At 42.2% G+C, this 24,390-nt stretch overlaps 3 protein-coding genes across 4 annotated transcripts in view; 2 read left to right on the top strand and 1 right to left on the bottom strand.

Annotated features, from left to right (window-relative positions):
• Positions 1-3,613, top strand: part of adam12b (ADAM metallopeptidase domain 12b) — an 83,907-nt gene extending 80,294 nt beyond the window's left edge. For both annotated transcript variants that reach the window (XM_073481891.1, XM_073481892.1), the window contains 2 exons: positions 826-1,001; positions 1,853-3,613. In XM_073481891.1, the coding sequence (XP_073337992.1) occupies positions 826-1,001; positions 1,853-1,904 (228 nt within the window). In that variant the 3' untranslated portion in view covers positions 1,905-3,613. The remainder of the gene's footprint in view (positions 1-825; positions 1,002-1,852) is intronic.
• Positions 3,614-5,601: 1,988 nt separating this feature from the next.
• Positions 5,602-13,096, top strand: dhx32b (DEAH (Asp-Glu-Ala-His) box polypeptide 32b). Its single transcript, XM_073482195.1, has 12 exons — positions 5,602-5,628; positions 6,333-6,806; positions 6,919-7,112; positions 7,640-8,015; positions 8,107-8,343; positions 9,835-9,928; positions 10,011-10,160; positions 10,924-11,115; positions 11,210-11,350; positions 11,514-11,704; positions 11,938-12,128; positions 12,700-13,096. Exons 2-12 carry the CDS (start codon positions 6,525-6,527, stop codon positions 12,872-12,874), a joined length of 2,223 nt encoding a protein of 740 aa, XP_073338296.1. The 5' UTR covers positions 5,602-5,628; positions 6,333-6,524; the 3' UTR covers positions 12,875-13,096.
• Positions 13,097-13,208: 112 nt separating this feature from the next.
• Positions 13,209-24,339, bottom strand: edrf1 (erythroid differentiation regulatory factor 1). Its single transcript, XM_073482281.1, has 25 exons — positions 23,866-24,339; positions 23,049-23,257; positions 21,385-21,451; positions 21,174-21,299; positions 20,913-21,037; positions 20,678-20,825; positions 20,372-20,467; positions 19,891-20,012; positions 19,395-19,506; positions 19,038-19,185; positions 18,806-18,917; positions 18,277-18,388; positions 17,814-18,095; positions 17,618-17,689; positions 17,376-17,523; positions 17,070-17,261; positions 16,429-16,629; positions 16,000-16,218; positions 15,641-15,867; positions 15,392-15,550; positions 15,156-15,305; positions 14,726-14,879; positions 14,489-14,595; positions 14,211-14,383; positions 13,209-14,114 (listed from the first exon to the last, which is right to left on the bottom strand). The coding sequence occupies exons 1-25, from the start codon at positions 23,956-23,958 to the stop codon at positions 13,952-13,954; spliced, it is 3,717 nt and encodes a 1,238-aa protein (XP_073338382.1). The 5' UTR covers positions 23,959-24,339; the 3' UTR covers positions 13,209-13,951.
• Between the last annotated feature and the right edge of the window lie 51 nt (positions 24,340-24,390).

Raw genomic sequence — 24,390 nt, 5'->3', positions numbered from 1 at the left:
AAACGACAAGGTGGGTGGACGAGTTGTAAACACTCACCGGTTTATAACTGAGGCATAACGCTAACCCTGTGAATTCATGAATCTTCCATCTCTCCAAGTCTTATCCATGCGTGATGTTGAAAACTTTATGTTCCTCTGTGTGCATAGTACATGAAGTTTGTCCATGTTCTCTCCTGAGAGTGTGTTGTGGTGCTGGGGAGGTTTTGCGCATACACGTGTGTCTGTCTGCAATGGTAGGCGGGCTGCTGGTAGCAGATGTTTATCACTGCCTCGCCTCCTCGCTGTAGATTAGTAACACATGATGGCACCTCATTCAGATAACCTTCTACACTCACACAGCACCGCCACAGAGGTGGTGGAGACATGGAGGAGGAGGGTTGGGATTCATCTCATGTTAACCGTGTTGAGTTGAAAGAAGATACTGATAACACAGTGCCCTCTAGTGAAATGTGTCTGCTTTTGTCTCCAGATAACTGCTAAACAGATAGTCAATGTTTAAGGGAGGTGGTGGTGGTGTTTTTTCAGATTAATGTCAGGAGATTTCATTGTTTTTCAATACCAGTTTAGTACAGTGCTGATCTGCATTTCAAAATCAATCAATTCTGAAAAAAAGTCAGAATTGATCATCATCTCTGTGCACTGAATCCTAAGAAGTAGGGCTGCAACAACCGATTGTTTTCATTCTCTTTAATCCGTTGTTTGGTCTATAAAATGTAAAAAGAAATCGTCAGTCAGTGTTTCCCAAAGCCCAAAATAACGTAGTTAAATGTCTTGTTTTGTACATGTTCGATCTGATTGACTGAACTTTAGCTTTTCCTTCTTCAGGACTTTGACAAGCCCAGTCCACCCCAGAAACCCCTCCCCGCAGACCCTCTAGGGAGGAGCTCTCGGCTGGGTCATAGTGCCGCAGCAGCGGGGGTCCACATCCCTGGAACTGGACCTCTCCCCATACCTATCCCCACTGTGCCCAGGCCTCCGCCCACCATCCCTTTACCCAACAGGTCAGTGCATCTCTTTATTACATTGTCGGCTTCATTCAGACATGACAGGGCCCTGATGGACAGAGCCATAACGCTGTTATGTGTTTTCTGTTCAGGCACAGATGGATTTCAAAAGAGTTTTCTACTTGCCTCATCTTCTCACCAGTGAATCACTCAATACATTTCCTCATCCAGTTTGTAATTTTCTTGTGTCACTTTGGGAGTGCTGGTCTGATTATTCGTGTGGTTGTCTGAGGGTTTTTTCTCACCAATTTGCCAAACGCCGCGAGGGAAAAGATCACTTTTACTCTGATCTCAGAAAAACCTCCTCAACCATTTCAAATGTGCTGATTTACAGCATTTCCTGAATAACAAACTTCTATTTTCTGTGTGCATAAGAGGGGAACGTTAATGAAAGACTTACTGAACTCCTTTTACAATCTCCCTGTATTTAACCTTTTGCTGCTATAACCTTAAAATCAAATCCACCGACATTCTGTTTAGACTTGTGCAGTGTTGAAAGTGTTAGTTGCCATCAGATGAACCTACCAAGGTATTATTTGTATGTAATGTATGTAATATTAAGATTTTCAGTAACGCTGCTTGAGGCTACAGGGATTGTGCAATAGCTTGTGGTCTTCTTATCATCACTGGTCGTGCAAATGTGTGTTATTGTGTGGTGTGTTGCTTGTTTTTTATGCTGTTTTGTTATTATCTCCACTATGGAGGCAGCTATATGTACACAGCATTTGAGTCCAAGACAAAATTCCCTACGGGGACAATAAAGTATATCATGGTTTCATATGGTATCATATTGTATCGTATGTACTGTGCAGTATAACATTATTAACATGCTTCTGTTTACGTTTCAGACCTGTGCCGGTGTTGCCCTACAGACCGCCAAAGACTCATAAGGACTGCTGAGCTCGTGACGTCGTGGACGAGTTAATCTCCCGCCAACAGACAAGAGACTGTCTTGATTTGCACTAATGACTGAGACTCTGTAAGACCTGTTGGACACTCGGAGGAATCGCAGAGTTTCTCGACGAAAGGGGGCTAACATCACACCTCGGTGCTACGCCTCTAAAAGGTGCTATGTTGTCCTCGCTCAGGTACCAATGAACTATTTATCTATTTAAGTATTTAACTTCGACGTTACCAGTTTGTGCACAGAGCACCCTGATCAAGAGTGATTTTCCCCACGGAAAAGTTTGGAAAAGAAGGAAACATGGTGTCACTTAGGATGTTTCTTTTGCATTCTTTGGCGATTTTTATACTATTTTCTCAAATGAAATGCTGAAATAATATGATGTTTTTATAACCAGTGAAGTTGCTTGAATAATTGAATTGCAAAAAAAAGTTTCTTTTTTTTGGAAGAAAACGAAGATAAAGGGAAATGGAGCACAACTCAGCAAGTTGTCAGTGTAGCTTGTGGGCCATGTGCAGCGTTATCTATTCAGTTTTCATATTTTTATGATGTATGAATACCAAATACATCCTTTCTATTCACGTTGCCATGGTGCTACAAAGCAGATATTCATCAAGTGTTTGTTTTTGTTGTTCAATACACGGACTCATCAAAGCCTCGGACCACACTACTTTTTATGGGATTATTCTGATCTGCTCATTTTACAGCCTCACAGCCAGTCTCTTTTATTCCCTTATAAGTTCACTTTTGCTGTAAAGTACGAACGGCAGAAGTACTTTTCACACATTTCAGACTGGCTCTGACACACTGCTCGGGGCATGTGTTGGACGCCCAACATGTTCTCCTGATGCTGGCAGGCGCTGCGGCGTCTCGACAGACTGATTGTGTTCCAGAGAATTACACCAACACCAAATAATTCAGCATTAGCTCTGGTGTTTGTATGTTTAACATTTACGCTCACTCTGTCCTCGAGTGTGCGAGCCAAGAGGAATGACTTCAGTGCTGTGAGCTTTCCAAATCTCCTCCTCGACTGTGTCCAACAAGATGTTTTACCGTATCTGTCCCGTCTTCATAACATTCCATTTAGATTCTGTATGGTTGTGTTATTCCTGAACTCTGAGATTATTCACGCATTCACAGCATCATTCATTAGATCCGGAGCTCACGGTTGCACTTTGAGTCAGGCCATTTCCTTGCTGTTGTTTGTTGTTAACTTGCTGTTTTTACAAGGAGGGATTGAAACTTTACAGCGTCGTTCTTTTTCCTGTGTCACTTTGGATAATGCATTTTATATTTGCAGAATGATTGAAGTCTGTAAAGCCCTGCATACATGTGCGAGTAACGCTTTTCTCTTGTTTTGGAAGACGTGTTTGACAGTCAGAGTATCTGCTCTCCGCTGGAAAATATTTGTCAGTGCTGTGTCGATTAAACGTTAAATGTTTATGCCATTTGTAAATCCTAAATGTAATGTGTTTATTTGCATAACTGTAATATGTTTAAACACCCTTGTAATGTGTAAATATTGTATGTCAGTTATCATTTTCTCTTCCTTTTTTGTCTTTCTTTTATTTTTTACATGCACAGTAATATAAGAACTGCTTTGAGGCCGGCGCAAACATGATGTTAAAGCTTTCAACATTTAACCTTTAGGCCAGAGACAAATGTTTGAGGAAAACATTTAAACTGAGAGATTTTATTGATGAAATCAGAGCCAAATAAAAGTTCCTTTATGACTGTTTACAACAATTTGTTTTTATTTCATTCTCACTTTGATTTATAACCACAAGTGGCTGTTAAAGAGATAAATAAGGGTTCATGAGGATTTTCACCATTTGATGAACATGAATAATTAACTGACTTTTGTTGTTGTGTTTTGTCCGCTGAGAGGATGAATGTGCCTAAAGCTCAGTATGCAAAATGCGATGTACCCCATAACAAAACCAGCTAATAAGGACTTTGATCATTTGGAATATTTTTACATGGAAACAACTCCTTCTATCTAAGATGTGACTTTTGAGAAGATGCTTTTCTCGTCCTTTTAAAAAAGTGATTTTCAGTGTCTGAAAATGACACAAAAGTATGTGTCAAGAAAAATACTTCAGACATGTGCATCATCTTCCTGATGGCTCACTGTATGAAAGTGTGCCACCAATCTATGACCTTTTTCTTTCGAGGGTCCGCTCTGTTGTCCAAAGTCTGCTGCAGCAGCCTGTTGTGGTTGATCAACACTGCCACCTGCCGGAGAATAACGGTCATTACAATAACCCAAGTGGTTCCCTCCATCCCTCCAGTTTCATCTTATCAGCTCCTCATCACATTTAGTTAACTGTGCAGTATTTTCATCAGTGTTTTTAATCTACCACAACGGTCTTGGCTGCTTATTTTTTTCAGGGAAAAGTTAAGAATAGGAAGTCAAAGAGTAAAGCATGGCATCAAAGTAACTGTGTTATATTGTTTAAAACAGTGACAGTAGTTTTAGTTTGAACAGTACGTGTTTTCAGCCACCAGTGGTCCTTAAAAAACATTTTTTAAATTCAATAATAATGTTAGTGGGAAGTATTAGTTTGACATTCTGGGAAATATGCTTATTCACTGTCTTACCTAGAGGTGGATATCAATCATATAAAGATTTAACTGCTTTAGCACTCTCACGTCTCAGGTCAAACTTTTTACATTCTGAGACAAACAAAATATATATCAACTTTTGAGGACAGGTGAGGATTTTAGTTGGTCCAGTTCAGGGATGAGGAGAAGTGAGTTGGTTAGGCATATAAACGATGTCAGGGTCAGAGCCAATCAGAGCAGAGTAGAGGCGGGTCTTCCTGTAGCGATGACGTGCTTTGTAGGCTAACCCGGAAGTTAGCATCGCTCCGGTTCCCTCGTCAAAAAGCCTACAGGATTTTTGGGAATATCGCCAAAAAACAAGCCCTGTGACAAACACAAGTTCATGATCCATACACGTTTTGTTCAGCGAGATAATCTTCACCACTTCTGTGATTTTCGAAGCGTGAATTAAATAGCTAGCAGTAAAAAGCTAATGTTAGACTATAAACACTTGAATGCAGTCGCATGATTTAGACGTCACTACCAAGCGTCTCTCCGTGTTCGGTGTGATGACGCTTAATATCCTTGACAACCTCTGTTCTCATTTACCTACTGGTTAGCAGCCGCCGTAAGAGCTTTATAATTAAATTGTGGGACATTTAATTATGTATTTTTAATATCTTAGGTTATTTCAGGTTGACTTTGAGACGAGTGAACCGGATGTGCAAAAATGCTAGCTGATTTCCAGGTTTTAGTACTACAACCTACACCACTCTATAGTTAGAATAAGTAGAATTTACTCAGAATAAGTAGAAGTATATGACAATTAAGGCAGTTCAAATGTACATGTTTTAAATATGTTGACACATAAACGCAACTACTGTCAGAGAGATTTTTGATTTTAGACAATTTGCGTTAACACAGTTTGACGGTGTCACGATTCTCCAGATTCACATTTGATTTGACTTTTAATTTTTAAAGTCAAGATTTGGTTTTAAAAGAGAAATTATTAAAATAAAGAGAGGACATTAAAAATGTGGCAATATGCACTTGACCATCATGATGTCCCTGTTGCTATGCCTACAAAGCCACGTCAAACTTGTCTCAGTCCAAACTGTCAGTGTAGGCAGAGTCTGTCCCTGACTCAAACACACTCCAACAGCTACATTAAAGCAGGTACTGTTAAGAATTGTCGTTTTGTAACAATATATAAATGTTTATTAATTAACTGCAGAGGTGCTGGTGGGTGTATTTAGCTAACTTTAGACCAGGCTAGCTGTTTCCCTCTGAGCCCACCCGATCCTAAACATAGCTAAGCTAACGTTTAGCTAGTTAAAATACAAGTTAATCGGGGTTGGCTTCAGCTAGAGAAAAGTCATAATAAGTTAAAAAATAATGAAAGAAAGATTAAGACAGATTATTTACGTTACCATTAGGGCATTTTTAATTTTTGTTTTTCTTAGATACAAGTCTACAACTGTAAAGCTGCAGGCTTTTGTGTGTGCAGTAACACTGTGCAGGCTGAAAGCAGAACACAGCAGACTTTTGTTCTGACCTCTTAGTTTCACAGGTCTTCATTCTCTGACACCACTCTCGGTTCTTGGCTGTAGAAATAAATTAGTGGTTTGTCAACAGCTGAGATAAACAGTTTCTAAATTGCTAAATTAAACCACAGTTGATAAATAAATGCATTTTACACTATGACACTGTGTACAGCTTGTGGCCTTTGTGTGAGAGCCAGTTCTCATTGTAAACACCAGACTGCCCATCTATCTCTGTTCTCACAACAGTGTGTGTGTGTGTGTGTGTGTGTGTGTGTGTGTGTGTGTGTGTGTGTGTGTGTGTGTCATCTGTTGATGACCGCACTTCTATGGGATTAGTGGCCACATGACAACACTGGGCTGGCCGCCTAGTGAGCCTTTCATTTGGCTTCACTTGCAGCGGCGGTGTGTGTGTGTGTGTGTGCGTGTGTGTGCTGTCCAACAGTTTACTGAGAGCTGGAGATTTCCAAACTTCACTTCTGTGGATCTGTAAATGAAGTCTGAGCCGGACAGACTGGCAGCTCACTCGCGATGGCGGAGGACATTACCAGTTTAACTGGAGAGGACTGTTTTGAGGGGAAATCGCCCTGTTGTTCAGACGCAGAAGCTTTGAGTCCAGGAGACAAAGAGTATGATGACATTTTGGAGCTCAATCAGTTTGATGGACTGCCTTATTCCTCCAGGTTTTACAAATTGCTGAGAGAAAGGGAAGAGCTGCCAGTGTGGAAAGCAAAGTGTGATTTTATGGACACTTTGGCCAAAGGACAGTTTGTTGTTGTCAGTGGCTCTGCTAAAACTGGGAGGAGTTCTCAAGTGAGTACTGTTTGGCATTCGATTGCACTGCACTTTAAGATAATCAAGCTGTCTCACTCTCAACCCACTTACTGTGATGTGGACAACTTGTCTGACTCTTATTTTGAAACAGATTCCCCAGTGGTGTGCTGAATTCTGCCTGTCAGTCCAGTTCCAGCATGGCATGGTGGTTTGCACCCAGACTCACGCTCAACAGGCAGTAGATCTCGCCTTGAGAGTGGCTGATGAGATGGATGTCAACATTGGCCACGAAGTCGGGTACAGCATCCCTTTGGAAACATGTGGCACGAATGACACAGTCCTCAGGTACGCTAACGCAGCTGCTTTCTATGTAGTGTTCCTCTATCCGATTCTTTCTTCTTCCCGGGGTTACATTGAAGCATGCTCCTGACACACACAGCTAAATCACCCCGCCTTTTCTTGTTCTCAAGAGAGCGAGTGAACAAAAGGCTTGAGGGGGCTCTTTTCAGGGGCTCCTCCACAGCTGCCCGGCTCCCTGTCTGCCCATATGTCACGCTCCCTCATGTGGGTCCCTCATAAGTCAGCTGAGGAACAAAGAGACCCAGCACATTGAGGGGAGGGAGATGAGATAAACAGGCAGGCGCCAAGTATGCAAGGATCCACTCCCTGGACTAATTATGAGAGTAAATTACACTAATGGGGGCAAAGCTGACGTGTAGAAAAGTGCCTTTCATTAAGATGCCATTCTGAGGTATTTTAAATGGATTTCCTGAATGTATTGCTTCACTTTTTCAGCCTAAAGAAAGAAATCTAAGGATTTATTTTAGCTATAATGAGTTTGAATACAGTGTCCTCCCTCCCTCCCACCACAGGTACTGCACAGACGACATGCTCCTCAGAGAGATGATGTCAGACCCTTTGCTCGAGCGCTACGGAGTTGTCGTCGTGGACCAGGCCCACCAGAGGACCGTAGCCACTGATGTACTCCAGGGTCTGCTGAAGGACATCGCCCTGCAGAGGCCGGAGCTCCGCGTGGTCCTCCTCACAGCCGTTGAACCCGAACCCAAACAGCTGGCACACTTTACCAGGTCAGCGGTGCCTCTGATTCGCCTGGAGAGCCCGGTCGCAGGGGAGGTGGTGTACAGCAGCACAGGCGACGGCTACTTCTGCTCAGCTCTCCGTTTGGTGCTGGAGATCCACCGCTCAGAAGAGGGAGGAGATGTGGTTGTGTTTCTGGTGACGACGCAGGTAAAAAAAAAAAAGGAAATTTGCACCTCATAACTGATTGAATCTGAAATATGTCTTCCTCTGACTTTCTTTTTCCTTCACTCTCTACCAGGAGATAGATCTGGCCCATGACATCCTGTGTCATGAGAGGCACAGCCTACCTCCTGATCTGGGTGAGCTCCTGCCCGTCGCTGTGCACCCCGGCCAGCCTGGGAATCTACCAATCCTGGGGGAGGAGGAGACAGGCCGGACCCGCAGAGTGTTCCTCACATCGAGCCCGAACGAGGACTTCTTCTGGGCTGTTAGCTCGATAAGCTTCGTCATTGATGCCGGGCTGGAGAAAAGAAATGTAAGTCAGTCCTTATTTGTTTTGGTTACACCTGCCAAGGAGGTGAGGTTATGTTTTCACCCGTGTGCGTATGTTTGTTGGTTGGTTTGTCAGAAGGATTACATAAAAACTACTGAACAGATTATCACAAAACTTGAATGGAGGATGGGTTTTGGCCCAGAATATAATAAATAAATAAATAATAATAAACTTTATTTATAGCACCTTTAAAAACAGAGTTTAGAAAGTGCTTTGACAATCAAGCAAAAGCACAAAACTCAGGGAGACAATATTACAGAATAAACATTCAACAGTCAAACCAAACACAAGGAAGTCTAGTCTTAGGTGAGTTCAAACAAGAACAATACAGAAAATGTAAAAACACAGAAAGACAATATGAGTCATTACAAGTAAAAGGAATAAAAGTGGTAAAACAGGCAAAATCACAGAAAAAGAAGAGAGAGAGGAGAAAAAATAAATAGATAAACAGAAATGAATAAAAGCAATAAGGGACGATAAGAAGATGACATCACATCAGAGGAATTACGAACAGATAATAAAGATTGTGAGCAGTAAAAGGAATAAAGATTAAAAATAACAAACAAAAGCAGTAAAGGACAGTAAGAAAAATGAAAAAAAGACCACACGGGATGAACAGATAATAAATGGACGAAAAGCAGTAAAAGGAATGAAAGACTGAAAGATGAAAATTCAGTTAAAAAGGATGACTTCACATAAAAGCAGGTCTATAAAAGTGGGTTTTAAGAAGTGATTTAAAAGAAGAATAGAGTAGAATAGACCCCATTAACTTGGTGCAGATCCGAATAAAGGGACGGGTCCAGGAACTTTTTCTCCCTTTCTTTAATAATGCATTTGCGCATTTTTTGACATTTTGGTTAATTTCTCAGAGAATAATGCATGGATCTAGATGTCGAGGTGGCTGGTATCTATGAGTGAATACAAAAGAGGACTGTTGGGCCTTGGTGGAGGTGTGTGCTCTGCTGAGTGCTGTTCTAGTTCAAATAAGAGTTAAAACATTATGTTATATGTATTGTTCATTACAAGAATCATGTTGCAGTCTAGACACCTACAGTCACCTTGGGAATAAATAAATTCCCTGTGTTATTATTAAATATCTGTTTTTGAGATGAGATTATATTTCTAGTAGATTTGTGTGAATGTTTCATTAAATGTCATAATATTTAATCAGCAGTGGACGAAGTATTCAGATACTTCACTTGAGTAAAAGTAATACCAGGAAGTCCTGCATTCAGGATCTTACTTGAGTTAAGAGCAGAGAGTAAGAAAGTAAAAGTACTTGTTTTGCAGAAACGTGAAAAAGTTTGAGAACCACTGATCTACTTTATATACTGTTGGGTAGATAAACTAGTTTTTTATGTTTTGTCTGTTCATGTCTGTATGATGTCTGCCTGTGAAATGTTATAAAGCTGGAGTTTTATGTACTAATTGTACGTGTCTTTATATAACTGTAACACACTGATGCCCCTCCAGATTTACAACCCCAGGATCAGAACAAACTCAGTCATCATTCAGCCAATCAGCAAAGGCCAAGCCAAGAGTCGCAAACAGCTGGCAGGTCCAACAGGTGACAAGTTAAACTGGTAATATCAGTGTTAAATGTTCCTCGCTGCTGTCCTGATCTAAAAAGGATCTTTCTGTCCCTTCAGGCAAGTGTTTCTGTCTGTACCCAGAGGACAGGCAGCTTCCTGCGGAGACACGGCCACACATTGTGGAGTCTGACATCACGTCCACTGTGCTCTTCTTGAGGAGGATGGAGATCGCCGGACTGCGTCACTGCGACTTCATGGACAGGCCAGGTGAGGTTCGCATGAAGAGACAAAATAAACATGGAGGATGTGTTTGTGGCAGTTTGTTTTGTCCTCAGTGATAATCAGATGAATTTGGGGTTCAGTCAGTCCGACCTCTTTTGTTCCAGCAGACAGGAACTTTTTTTTATTGGAGGGCAGTGAGCCGTGCCTCAGCAGAACTGACAGCTCCTGTTCTGCAAGCATCCTTTTTAGAGCTGACCTGCTTCCATGTGCTTTTGTTCCCCCGGATTTATTCACCCCCACTAACACAACACACACACACGCTCAGCCTCCCATTAGTTGATTAGAGCATTATCATAGTGTTGGTGTGTGGGAGTCTCTTTGTTTCATCGTGATGCTCATCCAAAAACATGGTTGTTGCAAAAACAGAGAAGGAAATCTAATTTGTAGCATGAGAGACTTTTCATTTTGCATAGTGATGCTCGGCAGATGTTGCTGACGATTATAAAATCCTAATCTAATGCTGGCTTTTTACCAAAGCGTGCCCAGCAGGGTGCCAGTGTACTGTAGAGGGATTGTCCCAGTGGGTCACCACTTTGGATTACAGTTTGGACAGCATGAAAACTGAAAAATAATCCGTAACAGTTTCAGTCAAAGTGTGTTTGTATGTAATTAATAATCTCCTAGTTTAAATACTAGACAGTCGTAAAGACATGGGTCTCTGAGGGATTTGGTTCCTAGTTTTCACCCAATTTTGTAAACATAGATTTAGTTTTGTTTAATGTGTAATCCAAAACCCTTTCCAACCCAGATCCTGAAGGTCTAATGCAGGCTTTGGAGGAGCTGGACTACCTGGCAGCTTTGGATAATGATGGCAACCTGTCTGAGATGGGCATCATCATGTCTGAGTTCCCCCTGGAGCCCCAAATGGCCAAAACTCTGCTCGCCTCCTGTGAGTTTGACTGTGTCAGCGAGGTGGTCATCATAGCTGCCATGCTATCAGGTAACATAGGCCGGTCGGGCATATCAAACAAATAAATTAATACCAAATACATGTGCAGAAACATGTTTTCTAAGTTGCACATGTCATATTTTAGCACCAACTTGCTTCACGGTTCCCTCTGTGGACCTGAGGCCAGAAGCGACGCAGTGCCACATGAAGTTCCAGCACCCTGAGGGAGACCACTTCACACTAATCAATATCTACAAGGCCTTTAAACAGTGCCAGCAGGACCCACGTGAGTTTAGAGAGCATCACCTACATGGAAACACAGAAACACTCGAGAGATGAGTGAATAAAGAAGAAAAAAATCCATTATATTGATTATGATCCCTGTGTCTTCATCACTAATTCTGCCTTCCTAAAATCCTCTCTTTGGCTCCGTCCTCTCCCCTTGTTAGACTGTAATGTGGAGAAGTGGTGTCAGGATTTCTACCTGAACCACGCTGCTCTGCTGATGGCCGACACTCTTCGTACTGAGCTCACCGACACCCTGAAGAGGATCGAACTTCCCGTCTCAGTGCCCGCCTTCGGCTCCCGGAGCAACACCCTCAGCATTAAGAGAGCCCTGCTGGCAGGTTTCTTCATGCAGGTCAGATAACACAACTCTCAGACTCACTAATTGATTATAGTATATAGTTGGGGATTCATTTAATAGTGTACAACTAATCAAATAATCAAATGGCTTTTATTTTATTGTCAAAAACACAAGAATGACTGTACAGAAGCATTTTGTGCATTCTCTTGTCTTGGCTTATTTAAAAGAGTACTCTTGCGTTAGTGACTCCAGCCTCTCCATCTGGCTGTGGCTGTGATTTCCCTCAGGTGGCGCGGGATGTGGACGGATCAGGGAACTACTTCATTCTGACCCACAAGCATGTGGCACAGATCCATCCTCTGTCTGCCTACGGAGCCAAGAGCCCCAAGCTAGGCCTGCCAGCGTGGGTACTGTACCATGAGCACTCCTTCGCTGAGGACAACTGTCTCCGCAACATAACTCCCATAACACCGGAGCAGTAAGTCTCAGCTTGTTAACATTTGTTTTTTTTGTATATCTTAAATTATACATTTGTGTTGCATTTACATAACTGACTAGACTCGAGTCTCTTGTAGCTTTAAAAGAACCCATTAGACCACCCTCATATCTTTGAAGAAGCTTAAAAGTAATCAGGCAGACACATTCCCCTTGCCTTTTGGAGCAGATGTAAAGCCCCAGTTCAGCAGAGACTACTCGTGCTGGTTGTGAGGGGAGGTATCATAATCCTGTTCGCGAGTATCAGCTGGTTGGAGGGGGGGATTATGGATTGAACAGATCCCTGTGAATGTGCAGCTGCGGCTTAATGGGGGAAGAGAAAGCTGTGCAGCTTTTGTCATGCTCTCTTAGGTCCCACATCCTGAAATGTGTGACTCTGTTTAATGCAGTTCAAATATTTGAGGTGCAGATACTGTAAATCCTTTGAATTGAAAACAAGTTTGCAAATGAAAATTAAATTTGCACCTGCTGCATTCTACACAAATGGAATTATTTTGCTTAAAATTGTTTGTTGAGTGTGTTTTACCAACAACATCATCCTCTCCCTCTGCTAGGTTCATTCAGATGGCGCCACAGTATTTTTTCTTCAATCTACCACCGAGTGAGAGCAAAGACTTGCTCCAAAACATTTTGAACCATGAAGCCTCTCAGTACCAAGAGGAGAAACCTCCAACCTCCCAAGAGGAGCCCCGGGAGGAGCAGACTAATGACCGCTGTGTCCTGCAATGACTGACTGGCCCACCGGGAACAGTGGTGGTGAGGAAATCACCAGTAGGAGTTCTTGCACAGAGGCACATGGGCTGGATAGTTGTATTATTGATCACATCATTTTATTTCCTGTCGTCTGTGCCTGTTATCCCTTCTTTTTGTCACTATTATTATGTCCTGTATTTATCTTTGAATAGTTGTACAAAGTGCACTGTTGTATGAAATAAAAACTTGAATTGTTGATTTTCAGTGTCTGATTACTTATATTTGTATCCACCATTTTAGGCAGTATCAGAGGTATTTCCAAAACTGTTATCGTATGAGTTTGACAGAGTATCTAAAGAAACACATGGCATAAAATTTAAAAACTTTTTATTTCCATGTCACAGCAAACCATGCTGATATAAACTCACATGTATACATACAGCAATGTGGACAAACTAGCCTCTGAGTTTGCATTGAATGTTGCCAAACTATTGCACACTGTTGTTTTGGAAAGCAAGTAACGCGTTAGGAGCTTATTTCAACATGTCAGCCCTCAATCACACTTCATTCAACTTTATTCACAGCATTATTGGTATTATTGAATATCAAAAACACCAATTATATATTTAAATGAATCGTTTTCTGAGCATGTACTCAATGATTTATCTCGGCCCGTATGTGTAGAAGTCCCATGTGACTGTACCAGATGTGATTCTTTTGCCGTATGTAGAAAAATTAGGATATTCAGGTGATGTCTGGTACAGTCAGCAACAAACACCTACACATAGGGGCTTTACATATGACCTAGAACTGTGTAAGAAATAAGAAAATTAAATAATATTTTCTGAATTTACAAGTCTTTTCACAAAAATGTACAATTCAAAAACTATGATGCAAATGTTAGAAAAAGAAGAATACATTTTAAAGGCGCAGGAGGTGAAATTAGCTTTAAAACTGTAATTCAGAGTAGGACAGTGTTGCCTGAGCATGTGCCTGTTGATAATGGGTCTATAAATCATTGTCTCCTGTCAGAGTATTTTGCAGAAGACAAGTGTCAAGTCTTCTCCAGATGTCTGCCGTGGTGTCTTCAATGTCCTCCTTGCTGCGCCATCATCATGAACGCGTACCTGTGTCGTCACTTCCTGTCTCCGGGGTCAGCTGCTGCAGGAGCTCCATGTGGAGCTTGACCCGGCTGAGGAGGGGCGCGTTTTTCTCAGCTCGCAGCAGCTTCGAGTACACATTCTTATAGGTTTTCAACACCTCCTCATCCTTATTGCTGTAAAAAGAAAAAAACATATATGTTGTTCAGGAAAGAGAACAGTGAAAGTTTAGGATAATAGCTAAACATTGATGGCTTTAGATTCTTGCTCACCTTGGTTTCCGTTTCATCGTCGTCATCAGTTTGATCAGCTGTAGCAGCAGGAAGGAGAAACTCGGCTCAAACACGCCAATTAACTTCATCACTTCCTGGAGGTTCAGTCCTGAGGTGGGGCCACTGGCCACATCAGGGGGCTCTGCTGATACAGCAGGTTCTGTTTCCCCCAACTGCAGGACAAGAAGTGAAAGGAAAATGGGGTTGTAGGTTAGGCACAGCTTTGCAAAAATGAGTAAGCGCAAGAAAGCATTCTCATCTGCTACTCTGAGACTTACCTCCTCCAGCAGCTCGTTGTGAATCAGCTGGAAAGCATGGCGAGTTTCTGTCATGATCTCCATCGCTCCAGTCAGGCTCTTTAGCTTAGCCGCGTTGCTGCTCTGTCCTGTGGAAACCCAATATGAAACATTACTGTAAGAGGCTGTGGATAGAAATGCTCTTATGTTCTCAGATTCTTCAGACAGAACCAAAAATGATGACAACATCACATCATTCAGCATGATGAACTCACTCACCTGCCATAGTAAACTCAGCAAAGGCCACCCTCTCCAGCAGCGTGCGGAGCAGCTCGCAGGGGGCATCTTTGAGGCTGAGGAACAAACAGACAGCCTTGCTGTAGTGGAGCTCTGCCAGGCTCCGATGCTGCTTCCTCAAGTGTTCATCCCCCACCTGTCACACAATTAGAGCCAAGAACACAGACATCCTTCAGTGTGTATTACACTGCTTTATTCCAGTCCGTGTGAAGGCCCTTTTTTCTTACAGAAAATCATTTTTATTTTGGCTTCAACAAAAAAAGGCAAGCTAAGACGGACAAAAAATAAATTGATTTACAGATGAAACTAATGTGAATAGAACATTACCTAATCCCTGATCATAGAGACCCCTAGCAGAAGAAATGATATATTATTTTTTAAAATTATTATACACTTTTATGAGGTTTCCCACCTGGTTGCGGAAGCAGCTGTGGTACATGGAGGCCAGGCGGTGGTGGATGGTGGCAGCTCTGTACTGGTAGAGCGGCTGACGAGCCGACTCAGTCTGCAGGTCACAGTACTTCAGGGACTTCATCATGGCCTCGGTCACCTCCCGCTCGATCTGCGAAAAAACACATAGATGGAAGATTTTAAGTTCCAAGTAAACTTAACTAAAATATTTGTTCACTATTATGTGATCAAACCTACCTGCTCCTGGGCCTTCCTGGACAACGGAGCGTAGTCCTGCAGAAGTGTAGCCAGGGTGAAATAAGTAGTCGACAGTTCCCAGTTTACACTGTCCCACACTGCTGTGTGGCTCTCTCTGCCCTCCAGTGACCTCATAGCCCGCAAATAGTAGTCTATGGCCTGCAGTTAAAATCAGATGAAACAAATGAGATGGTACAAGATAGGTAACAATATAGTGAGTAAATAATTTTGAAGTGTTTGACATGGCACCTTGTTGTAGTAGAGGGCCTCCTCAGGTGAGAACTCCCCTCTGCTCTGGTCAGCAGACATGGCACAGTGAGCCTGAGCACAGATTCTCATTAACCTGCCGGTATTACACAGCAGCAGGGCTGTGTTGGTTCTGTCCCCAATGGCTTCAAAGTCCTTCATGCCTTTCTCAAAGAAGGCAAAACTCTTTTTCCACATCTCCTGCTCTGCTACGGACACCGACTTCTTCACTAGAAGAAGAGAGATCCACAGCAACATGAATCGAATGGCAGGTAAAAAACATTTTAGAAGTAGAACGGAGCGATACATTTCCCTATTTCTGCTGTAATTCTCTAAATCTGATGTCTATTAATCCAGCATACCTTCTTTCTCAGTCTGCATGGCTGCAGACTGGTTCATGTAGTACACTCCCATCTCGTTGCGGATGTTTCCCAGCCTTTTGAGCACCTGCGCCAGCTGATCCGAGCCGTGATCTTTCAAAGCCTCTGAGTCGAGCAGTTCGTATGCCGCCTCGTAGCACTTACTGCTAACAAAGAGCTGGTACTCTGGGTCCGTTGCCAGGTCTGTTGCCATGTTGAAAGCTAGAGCAGAATTGACAAATAAGTTAAATAACTGCGGAGAACAACTTAAAAAGAAAAGATGTTATAGGACATTTTTCGGTTACAACAGCAGTTAATTGATGTTGGTGGAACTGGAGTGGATGAGAAGACACTCATTTCAACACATTAAGCAAGAAAGCCATCCACTGTGTGCTTTTAGATTCGTATGGCTGTCTCTCTTTACTGACTGACCCTGGCAGCTGCTCTCCCTGTGCAGGCTGTGCAGGATCTCCTGGTCCTCTTTGGTCTGGTAGCTGTATTCCTCCAGGTAAGCTGCTCTGTTGTTGGCATTCTGGGCCAACATCAGCTGGATGTCCCCACAGAGAGACAGGCACTGACTGTGAAACTGCAGCACCTGCGGGTGCAGCGTACCGCTCACTGAACAGTAGGCATCTGGAAGAAACCATAAAAGAAGAGGTGAAGGGATGAGAAATAAATGTGTTAATACAATGCTGCTTCATATATTACTAATTACTGACTTCAAATATTGAAGTGTGTAATCTGTTTTTAGTCCAGCTTGTATGTAGTGTCTTATAATGTTATGGTTTCAATGTTTATACTTTATACTTTATATATACTTTATACTATAATTTATTTGCTCATTTAATGTCCATTTACTATCCCTTTTCATGTGTTTACATATATAATATGTTGTTGCAGTATTTTTATTAATCTCATAACAGCTATTTCAGGTAAAGCCTGATAGTCGCATCCCCCCGTGGTTGCTCTTGCTCACCCGCACATGGCCAGCATTGTGAGCTGCCTGATTAGAATGACTTCAATAATCAAATTTTTCCATGTTTCCTGTGTACTACAGAGTAAAATAACCTTACCATAACTCTGCAGAGAGAGCTTTATGTAGCGTAAAGCTCTTCCGTACTTCAGCAGGTTAGTGGCTGCATCAGACAGGACGTAGTACGCCTTGGAGGCTTTGAGGAAGAGCTGCAGCTTCATGCGGTGCTGCCAGGAGCCGGGCATCATCCCTGAGCGTGTTGGATACTTCTTGTCCATCTGCAATGGCCCCACTGTTGACACAGGGTGGAAAATGTTTGTCTCACGGTGTTTGCCATAATGCTTACCTATTTTCTGTTTTATTATGCTGCATTATATTAATCATCCTCTGATAGAAGTAGACTGACCTCTTTCAAGAAGAAGAGAGATGCCTGTCTCAGCAGCACAGGCTCCAATTGCACTTCTGTCCTCATATTTAAGAGGAATAGGCGTGTTCGGGTCTGCAGCTGGGAGATCACTCTCCTTCTTGATGGTGCCATCCACTGCCTTCAGCCCCTGTGTAATGGATGTTACAGCGATTATTAATACATTATTTGGGAGACATCACGTCATTGTGCACAATAAACATAAATATTAGTCAGAGACGCACCTTAAGTACGTAGCTCAGGACGTGTCTGCATTTCTCCTCCTTGTCTTGAGAGACGGGGAAAGCACAACTTGGCTGCAGGGATCAGAAAAGTACAGATTATTCTTTGGTGTTTATGCGCAACATATTTATCTATACGTGCCATGCAGTTCCCTTAGGTCGGTCTGTGTAGAGGAAAAACATTTAGAGAGGCACTCACTCTGATCTGGTGAGTGGATTTGTATTTCTCCGGGACTGACAGCTCCCCTACAGAGCGGATCACAGCCACAGCTTTACTATCATCCTGTGAGCTGTAGGAGTTCTCATCACTGTCCTCTGTCAGCTCTTCCTCTTCCTCCTCCTCCTCTTCCTCCTCCTCCCTGTCTTCGTCGCTATAGCTGTCCTCCGAGCCACCGGCCCGAAGCGACTCCCCTCCGTCTTCTTGGGGAGGCTCGTCGAGCTGGAACAGCTCTGACAGCATGTAGTGGGCTGAGGCGATGATCTGAACAGACGGGAGATGGAGGAGATCAGGAGCAGATCAGGAGGAGTCAGGTTCAATCAAATCTAAACTATGGCTTTTGAGATTTAGTCAAGCGGTTTCACTTTTTACTTCCCTGCTGTCTAAATACAGATTGAATATACATCCCCGGAAACTGCAATTTCTTTTTTAAATCCATGCTTACCTGGGGATGCCTCTCCTCATCCAGAAGTTTGACACAGTTTAAGAGCAGAGTTCTGATTGTGCCGTAGTGCTTTCTGTTTTGCCTCGCCTTCAGCATCAAGTTGCTGGCAACTCTGCACCACAAAACAGAAAATAGACAATAATTCATTTGCACACTTCCAGTGTTGCCTAACTCATGTGCAAACGATATTTTATACAAACAAGGACGAGTTGAAGACAAACAATTTAGTTAGTTTTTGTGATCTTTTAAAGGGTATCGGACTGAACCTGGAGTCTGTAAAATTATAGATTCTGGCTTAACCAAATATTTGAAGCCAATATAAACACATGCCACAGGTTAGGGATGCAAGTCTTAAGCAATTTCTTTAATCAAGCTGCTTTAACAATCAATTATCTGTGAATTACAAATAATATGTGGAATATGTTGGACGTTTTGTCTTTTCAGCCCTGGAATTCAATTCCTCAAATGTAATGATGTTCCTGGTTTTCACAACTGTAACTCCTCTCCTGAGTCTTTCCCACGTACTCACTTGTATAGCAGCACAGCCACAGGAAGAGTGAAGGGATTCTGACATTTCTCTTCTTCAGCCTCCTCACACAGAGTAGTAAGATCATAAAGCTTCACAATGTCACTCCCACTCGCTGTGGATTCAAGAAATAACATGAGAAAACTTCAAGACAGACAAGCCCACAGCACAGTGGAGTACAGTACAGACTTACTACAAAGAAGAATAAAGACATTCCTGTTCACTCATCTCCCACCTTTGAAGAGCCAGTAGGTGTGACCCTCTTTGGTGCAGTTGGATTTGAGGAAGGAGAGGATATTTTGGGCGATGTCTTTCACCACCCTCGTGGAGAAAGTCGAGTTCTCCAGATGAGGGATGTCCTCTGTTTTTATCATCTCGTATTTCTGCATGAAAAACCATAAAGTGAAAAACAATTATGACATTTATTACCACATTTTCAATAAACAGCCTAAAATGTGTGATTTAAAAAACATTTACTGCCATTAAAAATGACTGCTATAAAAAAAACACAGCCTCTGTGAGGATGAACTATGGAAACATCAAACAGCTGATAATAACACTGGCCTACAGCCCACAGCCAGCAGTGATTTACCTGAACAATGCCGTTGACGTGAAAGCACATGACAAGCTCTGGGACGTTACACATCAGATTGTCGAGCCAGTAGTCCATACCTGTCAGAATGTTGATTGGTTTATTGTTGTCCCTGGAAAAACACAGTGAGGAAGTTAGAAGTTAGAGTAAGTAAGAATAATAAAGCTGAACCAAAGTGTAATTCTGAGGAGATAAAAGCATCCAAAAATACATTTCTGCTTCGCTTCCTCCTTAAATTAAAAACTGACCTGCCAGGAATTATTTTTATCATCTATAATCACTGTGCAAACTCCACTGACATAGTGTTGGTCATCTATTATTTTCTATGCCATTATGTGTATCTTGCTGACACAGACATCTAAAATAACACTCCAAAACAAGGCAAGAGAATCACTAGTCTAACACAATTAAAATTGCACAATGAAATCATCATTCTCTCCCTAAATGAAAGTTAATTTCAGATCCCAGATGAAAGCAAATGGTTTAAAATTCCAACCTGAGTCTCAGACTGACGGCAGGATAGCGACCACCTCCAAAAATAGGCATGTTGGACCCAACCAACATGTGGATATCCTCAAACGTCCACATGATGTTTCGCACAAAGTCGTTTCTTAAACCCTGTCAAACAAATCACATCGAACAGTATTTAACAGTGTATGAAGGTGTACATTATTTATTTATTTATTTCCACACAAGTAAAAAATAAAATACATCATAATAGAAAACAATAGGCACAATGTAACAAAACAAATCATAATTCAAAACAACAGTATCCACATTATGTCTGTAGTAATTAAAACATTTAATACAGCTTGCAAAACAGAGAAAAGCAAAGTTACTTACTATTTACATGTGTAATGATGGTAAACTATTCCATATTTTCATCCCCTGCACATAACAGCACACTGTCTCGTATTATTACACATAAGCTACGGACTACAGTACTACACCATTAACAGTATAATATGTTGTATTACCTGACTGTTCTCGCCTTCGTTGAAGAGCATGGGGAGGTTTTGCTCTTTGGGTACAGACCACACCTGGCCCAGAGCAAACTGGCTGTCCACACTTTCCTGCACATTTAAAAGTAGCAATACGGTCAGTGCAAGCGTTGTTAACCAAAACCCTCAAAAACATGAGCTTTGCTATCATCCTAGAGCTAATTTTATCTAAAAACTACAATTTTAGTCCTAGTCAAGAAGACATCTTGAATCTCACATCACAGGTCTGGCTCACCCATCAGAGAACTACTAAATAACCGTCCAATAGCCAAGATGCTGTACCTGCTTGGGCGCATCTGCTTCTTCTGCATCAGACGATGTGCTGGTGAAGGCGGTGGGCCATGAAGTATTGAACTCCTCTGCTCCATTTTCCTCATCCTCTTCATTCAGGTTGTCTGGTACAGGCTCTGCAGCACCGTCACCATTTATACTGGAGGAAACAAAGACCGTGTTATGGGATAAGACCAGAAAAAAATGCACCTTTGTTTCCATAGTTCTCGTAACGCTAAGCTCTCACCTGTAGTAGAGGAACTTTGACAGGATAGCTTTCTGATACCAGTGCTCTTTACTCTTCTTTTTCCTCTGCCACTTCTGATCTATTAGCCGCTGGTAAAACTCTTTCAGCCATGTCCAATCTCCTGTCTACAACACACATAGCAGGGAGAAAACAGTCACTTAAACAGCATACTTCAAATTTACTGTCATGGGAAAAAAAGGGGCTGGGGGGGGGGGATCTGGGATAAAGTAAAATAAAAGTTTGAAATAAGCCTTGCTGCACCTGAGAAGATCTCATAAAGAGCTCTTGAATGTCCAGGTCATCCAATAACAATGTCCTCCCAACGCGGTGAACGGCCATACTGACGTGGGACTTGCTGTAGGGAATTTTCAAAAGCTTCTTGATGTTCTGAATGTGACAGGAAACAATGTTAACATCGGGTGTATATGCATGTTAAAAACAGAACACTTAGCTTTGCCGCAGCTGCACAAACCTCCGAGTCTGATACCACATCAACATCATCCCCGATGCAGTCGATGAACTCGTACGCCATCCCAAAACTAGAGAAGAAGAAAAGGAACTTAATCACTACTGAGTGTTTGCAAATGATGATAAGGATTAGGGTCAAACTAATTAAAGATTTGACGATATTCACTGGCCGAGAAAAGGCTTCTTCAGATGAATCACTATCTGTGATTTACCCTCTGATAACCCCAAAATAAACACAGCTTATTGAGGATTATTTCAGCTATGCAGTGAGAAGTTATCCAGTGCTTCTTGTTAGAGGTATCTCTGCTGTATTTTATAAAGTTCTGTTTTGAATATAGTTGGCAATATGTAGAATGCATTGAGTCCAACACACACTCTGCCTAATATGGATAGACAGTGAGTACCAATCAGTCTTCACGAGTGCACTTAGACAAACAGCAGAAGCCATCTGCCTCGCAGGTTTCCGCAATCAAGCGGTGCAATGAACAAGACTTTGACTTATGTCGTCTCACAGAAAGACATATTCACAAGATCTCAATCTGTCATCCGTAGAGGTGTGATTGAAGATCCTGCATCGACAGAGGGTAATCAGGAGTTGTTAGCCAACACAAAATTACAGCCTACTAATGTTGATTACTGATTTTCCGGCCTCACATTGACAATAAACTTGTAAAGTTACACTGTCACTCTCTTGCACTGGATTACTTTTGAATATTAGGTAAACATTACTTTAACATGCTGGGGGAGGGAGGCAGAATTCAGCATTGAGTGTTAAAAAAACAGGATTTTGAAAGCAAATCTCTTGGCACGTCAGATTTTATGAACTAACTGGGAAACACAAAATGTTGGTAAAATCTGCTTCACAACAATTACGAACCATGTTAGCTGTTTCCCTGAGCTGTACGTCTGCAACCATAAAGAATACAGCCAGTGCAGCTAATCAGCCAAGAATTGAGCAGGCACTGTCAACCTTTCTGTTCAACTATGAGAGCGGTGTGTGATGATGCTACTTACAGGAAGTGGTCTGTCTTTGACCTGCTATTTTTGTAGAGTACAGCACACTTGTAATGTTTACGTACTGAGATGGGTCAAACAGATACTGGTATTGAAAAGATGCAAGTTTTTATTTTGTAGGATGTTGTAGTCTGACATTGAGAATCATTGCGCATTTGAATTGTTGACAAGTGAATCGTAATCATACTTCAATTCTTCAATCCACACACCTCTAGTCTTTACACATTTTTATCTCACCCAAACTGTGAAGGATAAGTGTGTTTCAAAGTGGTTTAAACTTAACTCAACATGTGATCTTCGGCAATGTATTACATCTTAACATATTTAACATATTTGGTTTACCCTTATTGATATAAAGTGGGTGGATAAAATATTATAAGTACCTCTCAGTCTAATGCAATTAAAAACACCAAAAACTACAGACCCCAAAATGACTATAAAGTTGAAAACACCTATCTATAACAGTTTAAACATCATATTGCAGGGCTACAGTGTACTTCCTTTAATAAAGCAACAAAATGTTACTTCCAGGACAAAGATGCTTTGGGTTGGCATCCCACCTGAGCTGCCAACCCAAATCGTCAGTATTTTGAAGTTTTATACTAAAGCATCAAATATCAGTTGTGGTAATAGTATTTTTTCTCGATAATATACCTGGAAAAAGGCTTGCTCTTGCTGCTGGACCCCAATATAGTGGTACCAGCGCTGCCCAGCTGGGGGTTTTCTCTCAGCCAGTTGGCAGGAGGCAGCTTCAGGTCCGTCTTCTCCTGCAGCAGGGCGTAGCTGGTAGGAGGTGGGGCGGCAGAGTACTTCACCACGGCACGGCTCTTTATTTCACTGTTGCCTGTGCATACTGCAGGATCCTTCAAGATGATAAAGTAAAACATCAATACCTGTGTAAGTAACTATGACCAGGAATCACTGACTAGGGGTAGACCGATTGTTGGGGCCGATACTCAGCATTTTTCAATTAGCGGTATGAGTGATTTTTCTGTCGATAAAATAAACTAATTTAATATATACTACTTTGTCTCTGATGCCACATCCTCTCACACAATGCCCAGTCTACAACAATATCTGATTGGTTACATGTCACAATTAATAGCCTGTAAACACTGAATAATCTGAAACTGCAAAGTGACCATTGACAAATATCGGTCCTAAATATCGGTTTTCAGTCTCCTTCATTTCTAATAATCGGTATCAGTCCCGAGAAAAGCCATATCAGTCGACCCCTATCCCTGACTGAGGCTGGAGTTGAGTCTGGTCCCTCTACATGAACCTTCAGCTTGGAAACAACTCTCATGGTTAGTATCTACAGCTGGGTGTGTCTGGTGAGTCTGTAAATAGATTAGCCACTGCAGCTGGAGGACAAGAAGACACATGGGCTATCATTTAACACTGTAAATGAGCAAGCACACAGTAACAGCCAGTGTAATAGATCCTCCTTGTTGTCAGGGTAGTCACTTACATGTCTGCTGTTCTCTCCTGAGCAGGTAGGGCCACTCACTTCCTCCATGTCGAAGGGGACCCCAGGCTCTCCGTCCCCAGCTGATGCGCTCATACTGGACACACAACCAGCTCAAACCAGCAAACACTGGCGACCTCTCGACAACTTCACAACCTATCCATAGCTCGGACAACTCGTGGACAATCTATACATCAGCTAGAGAACGAGCGAGACACGTCAATTCTGTCAATAAAGTTAGAGATGCCTCTAGTGTGCTAGCTTGAGAGGCTAGCTCCTCAAAAGAGCAACGAGGAGCTGTGAAAAAAAAGTGTAGGTTAGTTACACAGCACGGTTGTTACATTAAAGCTCAACGACACTCACATGAGAGGTCGTTTTAGGTTCGTTAACCTCAGTAACGTGAATGTTTAGCCCTTATTAATGTAGTTAAACGACCCTGCAGCTTCTCCTCTCTCTCTGCTGCCAACCTGCCAATCTGTTGTTGTCAGGGCACACGCGAGCAGCAGGCGAACAACAACTTCCGGTTTC

This window comes from Pagrus major, chromosome 15, assembly GCF_040436345.1.
Source record: "Pagrus major chromosome 15, Pma_NU_1.0".
NCBI classification, from domain to species: Eukaryota; Metazoa; Chordata; class Actinopteri; order Spariformes; family Sparidae; genus Pagrus; species Pagrus major.
This window is presented reverse-complemented; position numbering and strand designations above follow the sequence as displayed.

Excerpts from the sequence above, each read along its gene's own strand:
- dhx32b (XM_073482195.1), top strand. The coding sequence starts at position 6,525 with ATGGCGGAGGACATTACCAGTTTAACTGGAGAGGACTGTTTTGAGGGG. Across the intron at positions 9,929-10,010 it reads ACAGCTGGCAGGTCCAACAG|GCAAGTGTTTCTGTCTGTAC; the intron begins GTGACAAGTTAA and ends CTGTCCCTTCAG. Across the intron at positions 12,129-12,699 it reads ACTCCCATAACACCGGAGCA|GTTCATTCAGATGGCGCCAC; the intron begins GTAAGTCTCAGC and ends TCCCTCTGCTAG.
- edrf1 (XM_073482281.1), bottom strand. The coding sequence starts at position 23,958 with ATGAGCGCATCAGCTGGGGACGGAGAGCCTGGGGTCCCCTTCGACATG. Across the intron at positions 21,300-21,384 it reads ATGTGGTATCAGACTCGGAG|AACATCAAGAAGCTTTTGAA; the intron begins GTTTGTGCAGCT and ends TGTCACATTCAG. Across the intron at positions 15,306-15,391 it reads CCAGGAAGGCCCAGGAGCAG|ATCGAGCGGGAGGTGACCGA; the intron begins GTAGGTTTGATC and ends GTTTTTTCGCAG.